Source organism: Erpetoichthys calabaricus, chromosome 4, assembly GCF_900747795.2.
Source record: "Erpetoichthys calabaricus chromosome 4, fErpCal1.3, whole genome shotgun sequence".
NCBI lineage: Eukaryota > Metazoa > Chordata > Cladistia > Polypteriformes > Polypteridae > Erpetoichthys > Erpetoichthys calabaricus.
The window spans coordinates 302,949,604-302,964,046 of record NC_041397.2 but is presented as its reverse complement, the minus strand read 5'-3'; the positions used below and the strand labels follow the sequence as shown (position 1 = coordinate 302,964,046).

The following is a 14,443-nucleotide window of genomic DNA, read 5'->3' as shown; positions in this document are numbered from 1 at the left end:
CCCATTTTGAGAAAGTTCATTATTAAATCCATTTTGTTGTGATGTCATTATTGTTAAATCTATGTGAAGACGGGCCTTTTACAGTGGGATACAAGCTGCACAAAAAATAAATATGCAAAGAACAGCAGAGTGAAGGTTGTCACCCAGGCAAGATGTCTGCATTCCCGAAGAAACTGGCAACATGAAACTGGCATTATGAAAACCTCTGTGGACTGAAGAAAAATTTGAAGCAGCCGTGCACCCAGACTTGAAGAGATTCATCTTCATCATCATCTGTATCCTTACAGAAAGTATCTTTAAAATAATCTTTTATTTCCTATTTTTGTTGCTACTATTTTTACTGTGTTTTATTCATTTTGCATTATAGTGATATTGATTTTATTTTGTTTGATTGGGTGAAGGTATATTGTTTAAAAGCACCCAGTGTGGGTCGTTGACCATGTTCCACCAGAAGTTAGTGACTGAGAAAACATGTTTCCAAAAATTAGATAGATAGATAGATAGATAGATAGATAGATAGATAGATAGATAGATAGATAGATAGATAGATAGATAGATAGATAGATAGATAGATAGATAGATCTTTATTGTCATTGTCACTTTTACAAAGGAACAACGAAATTGAAGGTGCAGTCGACTCAGTGTGAGGCATAAGAGTTAAAAAGGCAAGAAGAGAGAAAATAATAACAAACCGAATAGTAATAAAAGTACTTTACAAAATATACAAATTGCACTTGTTGACTTAAGTCTATATTGCACATTGGGATAATGATATGGAGCAGTTTTATTCTGAGTTCAGGGCCATGATTGCTTTTGGATAAAAGATGTTTTTAAGACAGTTTGTCCTGTTTTTTATTGCTCTGTATCTCTTGCCCAATGGCAAAAGCTGGAAGAGGCCATGACCGGGATGTGATGAATCCTGTGAAATGTCTATTGCTTTTTTGCGGCATCGGGAGGTGTAGATTTGTTCCAGAGTTGGGAGGGTACAATCAATTGTTCTATCCGCTGTCCTGACGACCCTGTGGAGCGCTTTCCTTTCTGAGGAAGTGCAGCTGCTGTACCACACACACATCCCGTACGTGAGCACACTCTCGATGGAACAGTGATAAAAGGCAAGGAGCAGATTTTTGGGGAGATGGTTCTTTTTGAGGATTCTCAGAAAATACAGTCTCTGCTGCGCCTTCTTCAGCAGCTCCTTGGTGAGCGGGCACCTGCTTTGGTGATTGGCACAGGCATAGCTCAAGTCTGAAGACAAACTTTTGGTCTGCTTATGCTGGGGTAGTAAGCCTCTTTGCTTGAAGAAGCTGTCCATGTGCAGTTAAAGCTGTACACATTGGTTGCTGTAAAGCAGCTTTTTTAAAGTACAGGGAAATTTCCGTGATAATACATGTGCCATAAAGGCCTTTTTGACCCGATTCTGACACCCCTTTATACCTGTCCTAGGTGTCACATTTTCCACCCCAAAACCTATTTTATATTGATTGACAATTTTAACCTGTAGTAGTGATGATCCTACATTTTATTGTCGAACAGATGACATATAGGATGTTTTTATGCAGTGTAGCCAAATAAAAAATCCTACTGTAAATGCAGAGTAAAATCTTCTGATTTATATGGTGGGTCATAATTGACCCAAAGGACATGGCAGTGTTTAAAATATGTAGCAGCTATGCAAAAATGTGATGTTTGGAAACTTTTTTGCTTTTTGTAAAGTTAGGTCACTTTACTAGACACCTTCATTTCTAATGTGAAATGGTGACACTTGGAATATTTTAATACGTTGTGAACAAGCAAACGACCCAAAATACCAAGGAAAATCCACTTAAGCAAATGTTGGATCAAAACTGACCCCATAGATATAGCAAGGTAAAAAAAAAATTAATAACATGTGCAGATTATGGGATGTTTACATTTTTGAACAGTCCATTGATTTTAGAAAATGTAGGAAATTCACCCAGTTTCCTTTTATGTACTTGTACTGGTCAAATTTGACAACCTGACACAAATCTGACAAGGGTATTGTATGGGTTAAACCTGTGCCATCTTCAAAAGTTCTAAAGTACCCTGACAGTAAAGAATCATGGTCTTTCTTTTATTCCTGAACCCCCTTTCCATATTTTTGCCACAAAAAAGTCACAATTCTATTGTCAAAAGACGTGATGTGCCATTTTCAAGTATTTGAGAACAGCATCTTTCATCAATAAAAAATAATGAAAAATTTATTGCATTGTTAAAATGACACTCTGCTGTGGACAAATACTATGAGACTTGTTGGAAAACTATAAGCGTTGACAACTATGCTGACATGAACGATGGGACTAACAACACAAATACAAGTTTTACTTTAGTAAATTTAATGGAATGCCTTTCTGCCTATAAGATTATAGGTATGGTCTACTTTAAGATTTTATTAAGAATATTAACATGACTCACTTTCTAATTCTAAAGTGTGGTTTCAGTACAGCATCACATAATAGAGTGAGGACTAGATGACAAAGATGTGACATCGCCAGGAAGTGCTCTGCTCCACTCACAGTCTGTCCTTGCCCCTACAGATAATGGAGTTAGTCCTTTACATCAAAACACTGACAAGATGGCTGATTCTGAGGGTAGTTAAAATACAGAGGTTACTGGTTTGAACTGGCAGTTATCACATTGTAAATCTTCAAACTAAGAACGTTTGGGGTTTTTGTGTGTGAGCCCATGACAGAACACAGCCTTTGCACTATGGTCGGGAGTGAGATGTTGTTGTGGACCCAAACAGTAGAGTCAGGGCTGGAGAGAGAGAGAGAGAGGCCAGCAGACATCGACAGAAATCGTGCTGCTCTGCTTCACTTACAGCCTGTCTGTGCACCTAAAGATAAGAGAGTTTCTCCATTAGCTCATATTAATAAGGAAGCTGATCCTGAGGGCTCTTAACATCCACGGGTTGTGGGTTTGTGGCAATCCACCAGCAGTTACCACAATGTAAATATGCAAACTGAGAAGGCTCATGATGTTGTTATGATGTCCAACTTTAATGAATTTTGAGTACATTCCCATGCAATTACTATCTGTCTGTCAAAGGATTATTTTTAATCATAGTTTTGAATTCAAAATATGGGGTTTGATTTTTGTCTAGAACCCGTTTTGAGAAAATTCATTATTTAATCACATTTTTTGTGTCACCATTTCTGTTTCCCATTTAGGCGCTGCTATGTTAAGTTTCTATTTCTGCAATCTCCTTACAGATCTTGCCCGGAATCCCCCAGGTGTTGCTCCTTTGTGAATTCAATCTGGAGATAATAGAAAGATTATCTGAGGTGTTTCTCGGTTATCCAATCTTGACAGATGAAGTTTGCTTTGCTTCATTAAAAGATCATTATTTAGACTTTATGGTTTTTCAAATTCCCATTATTCTTTTGTTTTTTTCAATCTATATTTTTATATTTTATTAATTTTCATTGTAATCATTCCATACAAATAGATCAATTTAAAACCCAACAAAATTGAAGACAAATCAAACCCCACCCCTGAGAAGGAGAGCTTAGCTAAAGGAAAATTGCTTAAGGCTTTTTAATAAGGCAACATTAAACAAAAGAAAGGGAGAAATAAATATATATGTAAATAAGAGACGGAGAAGGGAATTAAATGCGGTAATAGTTATTTCTCTTATTCTAAAATAATATTGATTAAATCCCGCCAAGTTTTGAAAAAATCTTGTACAGATCCTCTAACTGAGAATTTGATTTTTTCCAATTTCAAATAATATAAAACATCGGTTTCCCACTGACTTATAAGAGGAGAATTAGGATTCTTCCAATTTAACAAAATAAGTCTGCGTGCCAAAAGTTTGCTTGTCCTTCTCCAATTCAAGTCCATCTGGAAGAACACCGAACACAGCTGTTAATGGGTTAGGAGGGATTGTGACCCCAAGGCTGTCTGAAAGGCACTTAAAAATTTTGGTCCAAAATGATGTTAGTTTGGTGCAGGCCCAGAACATGTGACCCAGTGAGGCAGGAGCTTGGTTGCAGCGTTCGCAGGTTGGATCCTGCCCTGGAAACATTTTGGACAGTTTTAAGCGAGACAGATGAGCTTGATATATAATTTTTAGTTGAATAATTCTATGCTTTGCGCATATAGAACTCGAGTGAATTCTCTGCTTTGCTACCTTCCACTCCTTTTCTGATATATTGATTAAGAGATCTTCTTCCCAATGTCCTCTTGGATCTTTGAAAGGTAGGGACTCTAATAAGATTTTATATAATGTGGAAATAGTGTTTAATTCCTCGAAATTGAGCAGTATTTTTTCCAGCATTGTGGAGGGTGCGAGGTGGGGGAAATCGGGCAATTTCTGTTTAACAAAATTTCTAATTTGAAGATAGTGAAAGAAATGTGTAGCTGGGAGGTTGAATTTTGAACGGAATTGTTCAAAAGATGTAAATATGTTGTCTATATAAAGATCTCTGAGCATTTTAATCCCAAAACTTTTCCAGGTATTAAAAACTGGATATACTTGCGAAGGTTGAAAGAGGTGGTTCTCTTGCAGAGGTGCCACTGATAAAAGATTTTCCATCTTAAAATGCTTTCTAATTTGGTTCCATATTCTGAGTGAGTAAAGCACAATTGGGTTATTAGTATATTTGCGATAACTTGCATTTATTGAAGAGCAGAGCAGGGAGTATAAAGAAGTACTACAGGATTTTACTTCTATTGCGGACCAAGCCTGTGTATGTTCATTTATTTGTGTCCAGGTTTTTATGGCTTGTATGTTTGCTGCCCAGTAATAAAACTGAAAATTAGGTAAAGCCATGCCACCTTCTGCCTGAGGTCTTTGTAGGGTCTTCGGAAACGTGGGTGTTTTGAGTTCCAAATGAATGAGGTTATTGTTGAATCTAACTGTTTAAAAAACAATTTATTGATATATATTGGAATGTTTTGAAATAAAAAGAGAAGTTTAGGAAGGATATTCATCTTAACAATGTTAATTCTTCTGGCTAGAGTGAGATGAAGGGTTAACCATCTATGCAAGTCTTGCTTCATTTTTTCCATACAGACGGCAAAATTTTGTTGATAAAGAGCTTTATGTTTACTTGTGATATTTACCCCTAGGTATTTAAACTGATCTGCTATGGTAAAAGGTAGGGTGTCTAATCTAATATTATATGCTTGTGAATTCACTGGAAAGAGTATACTTTTATTCAGATTAATTCTAAGACCAGATAACTTTTGAAATTCTGTTAGTGCTGTTAAAACCGCAGGGACAGTGTTTTCTGGGTCTGATATATATAAGACCATATCATCTGCATATAGAGAAATTTTCTGTTCCAGTCCTTCTCTGATAATCCCCTTTATCTGATAAGAATTTCGGCAGTGAACCGCCAGTGGTTCAATAGCAATTGCAAACAACAGTGACGACAAGGGACATCCTTGTCTGGTACCACGTTCTAGTTTAAAGTAGTCTGAGCAAATGTTATTAATACAAACTGAAGCTTCTGGATTGGTATACAGTAGTTTGATCCATGCACAAATATTCGGGCCAAACCCAAATTTGTCCAATGCAGTGAAAAGGTAATTCCATTCAATCATATCAAATGCTTTTTCTGCGTCTAATGATAGTAATATCTCTGGGGTGTTTGATTTTGCTGGTGAATATATAACATTAAACAAGCATCGGAGATTGGAAGATAGGTGTCGCCCTTTAATAAATCCAGTTTGATCCTGTGATATTACCGAGGGCAGCACTTTCTCCATCCTTCTAGCTAGGATTTTTGAGAGTATCTTAACATCATTATTCAGGAGTGAAATTGGTCTGCATGATGCACATTGTAACAAGTACAATACAATACAGTTTATTTTTGTATAGCCCAAAATCACACAGGAAGTGCCGCAATGGGCTTTAACAGGCCCTGCCTCTTGACAGCCCCCCAGCCTTGACTCTCTAAGAAGACAAGGAAAAACTCCCAAAAAAACCTAGTAGGGAAAAATGGAAGAAACCTTGGGAAAGGCAGTTCAGAGAGAGACCCCTTTCCAGGTAGATTGGGCGTGCAGTGGGTGTCAAAAGAAGGGGGTCAATACAATACAATACAGTACACAGAACAATTTCTCAATATAGTAAGAAATAAAAAAAATATATATATATATAAATTTTAGAAGTACAGAGCAGAATTTAACAGTAGATGATATATCCCATAATAAGATTTGTATTTGTATAGAGTCCTGGAGACCTCATCCTTCAAGCTGCCTCCCCCACTTGGCCATTCCACAGCTGAAACAGTGCTATGCCAGCCAATCCGATGAAAGGACCCCTCTCTCCCACGATTCCTGCGATCCTCCATCTGGGATGACTTTTCCTTAGGCAGGCAAAACAACTTGGCAGGTGGGCCGTGGCACCAAGTGCCACATTTGAGTACCGAGAACATAAACAGAATAAGTGAGGGTTAGTATCCAATTATAACTGTCATGTTTCTTATGTTTAAGTGCTAATGACTAACAACAGAGATGCAGTCTGTACAGTTAATCAGCAGCTCTAGTCAGGATATGCTAAACTGAAGTAGTGAGTCTTCAGCCGGGATTTAAAAGCTGAGACCGAAGGGGCATCTCTTATAGTAGCAGGCAGACCATTCCACAGTTTAGGGGCCCTGTAACTAAAAGCTCGACCCCCCACTGTTATTTTATTAATCCTTGGAATCATAAGCAGACCGGCATCTTGAGATCTTAATGTGCGCTCTGGTTTGTAAGTCATGATAAGTTCAGACAAGTAAGCCGGACCTCGACCATTTAATGATTTATATGTTAAAAGAAGGATTTTGAAATCTGCCCTGAACTTAACCGGGAGCCAGTGTAAGGATTTAAGAACTGGAGTTATGTGTTCGTATTTTCTTGTTCTTGTAATAATTCTCGCAGCCGCATTTTGGATTAACTGGAGGCTGTATAAAGAACAGTTTGAACATCCAGTGAACACCGCATTGCAGTAGTCAATCCTACTAGAGATAAATGCATGAATTAGTTTCTCAGAATCCTGTTTATTTAAAAAGCGCATTAATTTCCTAACATTTTTAAGATGGAAGAAACATGTTTTGGACAACTTTGTAATATGCGCTTTAAATGACATGCTAGAGTCAAAGATAACTCCTAGATTGCGGGCTGATTCAGTAAAATTGACTGGGATTCCCATTGAGTTAAATGATGACAAAATATTATTGTGATCAGCATCATTCCCTCCAACAATTAACATCTCTGTTTTATCTGTATTTAAAGACAAGTAGTTCTTATTCATCCACTCCTTTAATTCACTAACACAACTAATTAAAGACCACATTGGAGAAACTTCATTTGATTTAAATGAAAGGTATAACTGGGTGTCATCTGCATACGAGTGAAAATTAACATTATGTTTCCAAGTCCTTATTTTGTTTGGGAAAGACGGTGATTAATGCTTGTCGAAATGTTTGAGGTAGTATTTGGTTGTCTCTAGCTTCTGTAAATGTTGCCAATAAGAGGGGAGCTAGCTGAGTGGAGAATTTCTTATAAAATTCTACGGGGTAACCATCAGGGCCTGCTGATTTCCCGCTTTGTAGTGACTTTATAGCGTCTAGTAATTCTGTTAGCGTTAGAGGTTTATCCAGTTCCTCAGCACTTAAAGCATCTATTTGTGGTATCTGTGATGTATCCAGAAATGCATTAGATTGTGTGTTGTCTTCTTTGGGCTCAGTAGAATATAAAGACTTATAATAATCTCTAAATGTGTGCATTATATTTTTATGGTCAATAATTTCTTCTCCATTCTTGTTGGTGATTACTGGTATTGCATTGCGAACTTCTTGTTTGTGAATTTGTTGAGCTAAAAGCTTATTAGCTTTTTCTCCGTGTTCATAGTAATGACGTCTAGACTTATAAATAAGTTGTTCAGTTTCTTTAGTTGTTGAGATGTTAAGTTCTGTATGCAGGGCCTGCCTTTTCCTGTGGAGAACTTCATTTGGACGCCTGGCTTGTTCTTCATCTATTCTAGTAATCTCACTTCTTAGCTCTGACACTTTCTTGGTTTCTAATTTATTTCTGTGGGAAAGATATGAAATAATCTGTCCTCTTAAGAAGGCCTTTAGGGTTTCCCAGAGTGTTCCTGCAGAAACCTCTGTGGACGTGTTTGTCTCTAGGAAGAAGCTGATTTGTTTGGATATAAATTCTGTACAGTTCTCGTCTGCCAGTAAAAGAGGGTTAAGACGCCATCTATGAGGTGAATGTGAGGGGCTTAATGATTTTAGCTCCAAGACTAGAGGGGCATGGTCAGAGATAACAATTGTGTCATATTTGCATGATTTAATTGTAGGCAGGAAATTATTATCTATAAAAAAATAATCAATTCTTGAGTAGCTATAATGCACTGGTGAGTAGAACGAATATGTTCTTGAGTTTGGGTTAAGAAACCTCCAGGGGTCTGATAAGTTGTGATCATTTAAAAACTGTGTAATTGTCTTTGTAGTATTAGATGTCGTCCCCCCTGTCAGAGGAGTCCTATCTAAGAGTGGATTTAAAACACAATTAAAGTCCCCAGCCATTATAATTTTATGAGTGTTCACATTGGGAATGGATGCAAATAGATTTTGCATGAATTCCTTATCATCAACATTGGGTGCATAAACATTTATCAAAATCATTTTACTGTTATATAAGTTGCCCATGACCATCACGTATCTCCCTTCAGGGTCCGATACTACATCTGATGCTACAAATGGAACTGTTCTGTGTATGAGAATTCCCACCCCTCTAGTTTTCTTTATAAAGCTAGAATGGAACATTTGGCCAGTCCAGTCTTTTTGTAGTCTGAACTGATCCTTGGTTAGTAAGTGGGTCTCCTGTAAAAATACTATTTTAGCGTTTAAGCCTGTTAGGTGAGAGCATACTTTCTTTCTCTTTAATTCGTGATTCAGGCCTTTCACATTCCAGCTCACAAAGTTAATTGTCCCATCATGGAGACATTGATTCTGAGTTTTTAATGTCATTTTATAGTTTTAATTGGTAATGTGGCAGTTTTAATCTTAGTTTCAAGATTCCCCATGAGTTATTGTATTTTAGCCTATTGTTGCATTGATATTTATAATTATAAGAATTACAAGAATAGATCAGATATAACCTGCTCTCCTTCTCTTCCCCCTTTATCCCCCCACCCCCCCCATTTTGCCTCCCCACATGAGGCTAGATCCCACTTCGCGATGTCCCGGTCCTCTGACATATGAAGAGACAGAGCACGTCCAAAACAAAACAAACCCCACCCTGCAGCGGCGTTAGAGAATTAAAACAGAGATATCTTTTGCAGCTAAATTCTTAATACTATCTGCCGAAAATATTACCATTAACAGTCTTTAAGCTTGAAATAATCTTCAGTGCTTTTAAGTTATTAAGATAAAAAAAAAAAATAATAAAAAAAAAGAATCAACCCTGAGAATGATTTTAAAAACTAGTCTAGGATAAACCTGGTAATTCCTACTGTAATAGTATAATGGTAATAGTATAAATAGTAGAAAAAGCAATAAACCAAGGGTATGATGTTAAACAGTCTACTTTAAGGTATAGTAGAATAAATAAAAAAAAAAAAAACGAATCCTACTTTAATTACTTCCACACTTTCACACTCACGTCTATAACTCTATAACTCTAATTAAAACATAAACATATAAAGTCCAGATAAAGAAAAGGATGTATAATTATAATACCAGTCTCTTTAAACATGGATCCAGAGAGCAGATCATAGGTCCTTCCCGTGCCTTGATAGAACACGGCTCCTTATTAACTTTCAAAAAACTGTCGGAAACAGCTTCTTTACTTCCTTTTCAGCTTCTTCTTTGCTTAGGAAAATATAATAATGATCTTGAACTTCCACTTTCAGTTTGGCGGGATACAAGAGGCTGTATTTGATATCAGCTTTCCGTAGCAACTTTTTAATGTCAATGTAGGATCTGCGTTTTGCAGCTGTTGATGGTGAGAAGTCGGGGAAAATACGAATAAGATTATTTTCAAATATAATCTCTTGCTTGTGTCTGAGAAGTGCCATCACATCAAGCTTACATCGTAGTCGCTCGAAGCGGACAATAAAAGACCTAGGTTTAAAGGTGCTTGGTCTGTTTGTGCGATAAGCTGTGGCTATCTCAATGTCGAGTTTAAAGTCATCTCCAATTATTTTAGACAGTAATTCTACTGCAAATTTCACTGGGCTTGAGCTTGAGCTTTCTCGTTTCTCAGGTATACCCTCAATTCTTATATTATTTCTTCTGCACCCATCCTCCAGGACTGCAAGTCTGTCTCCAAGTTTTTTGCATTCGGAATTCGCAGCTATGGCTTTTTCATCGGCGTTAGATGCCAGTTGTTCCGCTGTTTCAACTCGAGCCGTGAGCGCCTGCTTAACGTCTTCCAGATGATCTGTAACGTCATTAATCTGGTCGGCAAGCGTTTTCAGTTTGGATTTAGTTTCTTCGATGTGTTCCACTAATTTCTCCAACATGCCTTTAAAGTTCACGTCAAAACGTTTCAATAGACGCGTTTCCTTATCTTTGTTATCCTTCTTAAGCTCGTTCTTAAGCTCAATGGTCGCCTTCTTAAGATCTTTCTTGTTATCTTTCTTATGCTCATTTATGGCCGTAACCATGGCAGTGGCCAGTGTAGCAATCATCTCTTTCAGTTCGGACAGTTCGCTTCAGATTTTGTGCTCCGCGAGTGGAAATGCAGCTCCTGTTACAGCAGGTGCTGCGGGCTCGCGATGAGTAGATGAGAGCACATCCTGCAGGGCCCTTTCTAGTCTCGAATGATCCTCAGAAATCGGCGATCCATCGCGACCTGTATCACTTGCACCTTCGCTCCCATTGTCACTCTCGACTGGAGACGATACAGTGGAGCGGGGTCCCAGGAAATCTGTGCATTCGTCTGCCTGTTCTAGGTCAGTCTCCGAGAGGCCATACCTTGCACTCAGGCCGGATGTCTGTCCAGACTTTGATGCAGCTTTAAGTTTCTTTTCCGGTTCTTTCTGACTTTTCTTCTTGTTACTCATGCTTGTATATTGTAGTGGAAGTTCCTTGGTCGGGTTAAATACAGGATACCTCTAAATAATATGAAATACGTGGGAAAATAAAGCCACTGCTAGCGGAGTTCTGCTTCAGACGTCCATCACCTATAAACAGACGAGACCAATCCTCCCATTATTCTTTTTGACTCAGAATTTTTCAATCACGTTTTGGCTTTGACAAAAAAATCTTCTGTACTACTGGTTCTGAGGTTAGCCTATTCATTGACTTACTACTCTCCTAGTGATTTTAATTTCCCTTCTACTGTTTGTTGCAAGTCATTATAGATGTGTGCGTGTGTGTGTGTGTGTGTGTGTGTGAGCTCATGACAGAACACTTGGCATAGTCAGCAGCCTTTGCACTGTGGTGGGAGTGGAGTGTTGTGTCGGTGCAGAGCCACACAGTAAAGTGGGGGCTGAATAGGGAAAGCACTCAGGTTACATCACTAGGAAGCACTCTGCTTACAGCCTGTCCTCCTGCCCAGAGATAAGAGACTTACTCCTTTAGCTTAAGCTGACAGGGTGGCCGGATCTGATGGTTGTTGGAATCCAGGGTTTGCTGGTTTGCAGTTGGTGCCAACAGTTACCACAGTGTAAATTTGTGAACTGTGAAGCTTTGCTTCATGTGTGTGAACGCACAACAGAACAAAAGAGTTTGTTTACGTCTGCTTATCAAAATTTATTTTTAGATGTAGAACACAGTTCATACTAAATTCCTTGAGACTTTTTTGTAGTTTTAAAGACACTATAAAAATGCAGAAAATGAAATAAATTGACAAGAGTGGCTGACATAGAGTGTTAGAAGTGCTTATTCAAAGCTACAGGGACCTGATTTTGTTTCAATCACTTTCTACATGAATTTTCAATGTGCAATGTATCCAGAAAAGAAAAAATTTAACCAAACTCAAAGCACTTACGTAGATGAAGACTACTCAAGACGGTAACCTTTCACAAATCCAATTTTAAGGAATCTTTAAAGAAGCAAAGCACAATTTTGCACAAAAATCATAACCATTTCTAAACATCTGTTCTTCCTTTCCTCAGGATTTATATCACCATGTCCAATCAAAGCAGCACATCTGTGGTGGAATTTGTGATTGTTGGTTTTCCAGGATTCAGGGACATCGAAAGCAGGAAAACTCTACTGACCGTCTTCCTGACTGTTTACCTCTGCATTTTGTTAGGAAACATTCTCCTGATTCTAATATTCACATCAGACAAATCCCTTCATACGCCAATGTATGTTCTGGTTTGTGGACTGGCCGTCTTAGACATTGTCATTACCACTAACACCATTCCGAGCATGTTGGTGCTATTCATTTTAGGATCCAGGTCGGTCTCATTTGTGGCCTGCTTCACACAGACGACTTTCTACTCGTGTCTGTTCTGCACCGAGTCTTTCATCCTCAGCTTGATGGCGTATGACAGATATATAGCAATCTGCAACCCACTCCACTACCCCAACTTAATGAACAATGGCCGTGCTTTAAAACTAATGGTGTGTTGCTTGATGGCTGGGTTGCTTTGTGCAGCACCAAGTGTGGGTGTAGCTGTCAGGTTTCCCTATTGTGGATCCAACAAAGTTAATCAGTGTTTTTGTGATTATTCCTCTGTTTTGATGTTAGCCTGTGGAGACATCATGGTGACAAGTTACATTGCTCTATTCATTGGATTGAGTGTACTGCTATTCCCGCTGATATATATCCTATTTTCTTATGTGCGTATCATATCTTCAGTTCTCAAGATCAGCAGCTCTGAGGGACGCCTGAAAGCATTTTACACTTGTGGGACTCATTTGCTGGTCATTTCTGTCTTTTACTTTGTGGCTGCTAGTGTCTTCATCTCCTACCGAATTCCTGGCACTTCTGTGGACATGAGAATCATGGGAGCGATAATTCAGAATGTGTTTCCTGCTCTCATGAACCCAGTCATTTACTGCCTAAGAACCAAAGAGATCAGAAACAGCCTTGAGAAGACACTCAGAAAATGTAAAGTCTTGCCTCAAAATATGTAACAATGAAATTCCTGTGTTCTGTGGGAGCAGTAAGTGGTCCAAACAAAGATCTCTGGAAGCATTACCTGATACTTTCTACTTGACTGTCGTGAATACAAAAAAATCAGAAAAAATAAATTAAAAGCAAAAATATATAGACTGTATAGCAGCTAGCTTTATAGCATGCCATCCGTGAAAATTTTCGACAGCATGGCAGTTAGCAGTATCATCCCACATTTCCAGGGATACTCAAGGCCCATCATCCCTATGTGTTCTTTGTTTTTTGTTCATTGTGATCTGTTTGTGTATTTAAGGATGGCCTGGAAAAAGTGAATGTGGTTTTGCCTTTGAGTCTGCCTTTCATTCAAAATTCCTGGCAGGAATGGTGATATTGCCAGGATAGGCTCCATGGAATAAATGGGTTCAGAAACTGCATGGATCCTCAGATGGAGGAAGTTATGTGATCATCGTTTGTTAAGGATTAAATGCAACTTTTGACGTGAATTTCCCATCGGGATTAATAAAGTATCTATCTATCTATCTATCTATCTATCTATCTATCTATCTATCTATCTATCTATCTATCTATCTATCTATCTATCTATCTATCTAATCAACCACAGTATTTAATGCTTACTGAGCAACAATTATTTTGTGCTTTCAGACACTGTTTGATGGAACTATTTGAAGTCCTATGGGAGAAAAGTGTTTAGTGAGCAGCAGGGATTACAAAGATCTTTCCTTTGGGAATAGCCAGAAGAAAAGTCAGGAATATCAGTAATTCACTACACTGAAATCATTATGTATATGTATTCGTGTTATTAGGATGAAACAAAGTTAAATAAAAAATAATTAACTTGAATCTCAACCAGAGTTTTTCTTGAAGTAATTGCTTTCTTGATGTTGTTTCAGGCGGCACAGTGGCACAGTGTTAGCGCTACTGCCTCTCAGTAAGGAGACCTTGGTTTGCTTCCCTGGTCCTCCCTGCATGTTCTCCCAGTGTCTGTATGGTTTTCCTCTGGGCGCTCTGGTTTCCTCCCACTGTCCAAAGACATGCAGGTTAGGTGGATTGGCGATTCTAAATTGGCCCTAGTGTGTGCATGGTGTGTGGGTGTGTTTGTGTGTGTCCTGTGGTGGGTTGGCACCCTGCCCGGGGTTTGTTCCTGCCTTGTGCCCTGTGTTGGCTAGGATTGCCTCCAGCAGACCCCCATGACCCTGTGTTAGGATATAGCGGGTTGGATAATGGATGGATGGATGCTGTTTCAGTGTTAGTCTTGGTACACTTAAAAGACATTTTTAAAAAGTCAAACTAACGAGAAAAAATGATTTAAAACACTTCAAAACAAAATAACAATGTCAGATATCAAATATTATTTCTAAACACATTACTAAAATGATGAAAGATGATTAAAAAAAAT

At 38.3% G+C, this 14,443-nt stretch overlaps 1 protein-coding gene across 1 annotated transcript; it reads left to right on the top strand.

The window, feature by feature from the left end:
* Positions 1-12,089: 12,089 nt before the first annotated feature.
* LOC114641262 (olfactory receptor 2AT4-like) lies at positions 12,090-13,046 on the top strand. The gene has a single exon (XM_028790338.2). It carries the CDS (start codon positions 12,090-12,092, stop codon positions 13,044-13,046), a length of 957 nt encoding a protein of 318 aa, XP_028646171.2.
* The last annotated feature ends 1,397 nt before the right edge of the window (positions 13,047-14,443 follow it).

Bases quoted from the DNA above. Each gene is read 5' to 3' on its own strand.
- LOC114641262 (XM_028790338.2), top strand. From the start codon at position 12,090: ATGTCCAATCAAAGCAGCACATCTGTGGTGGAATTTGTGATTGTTGGT.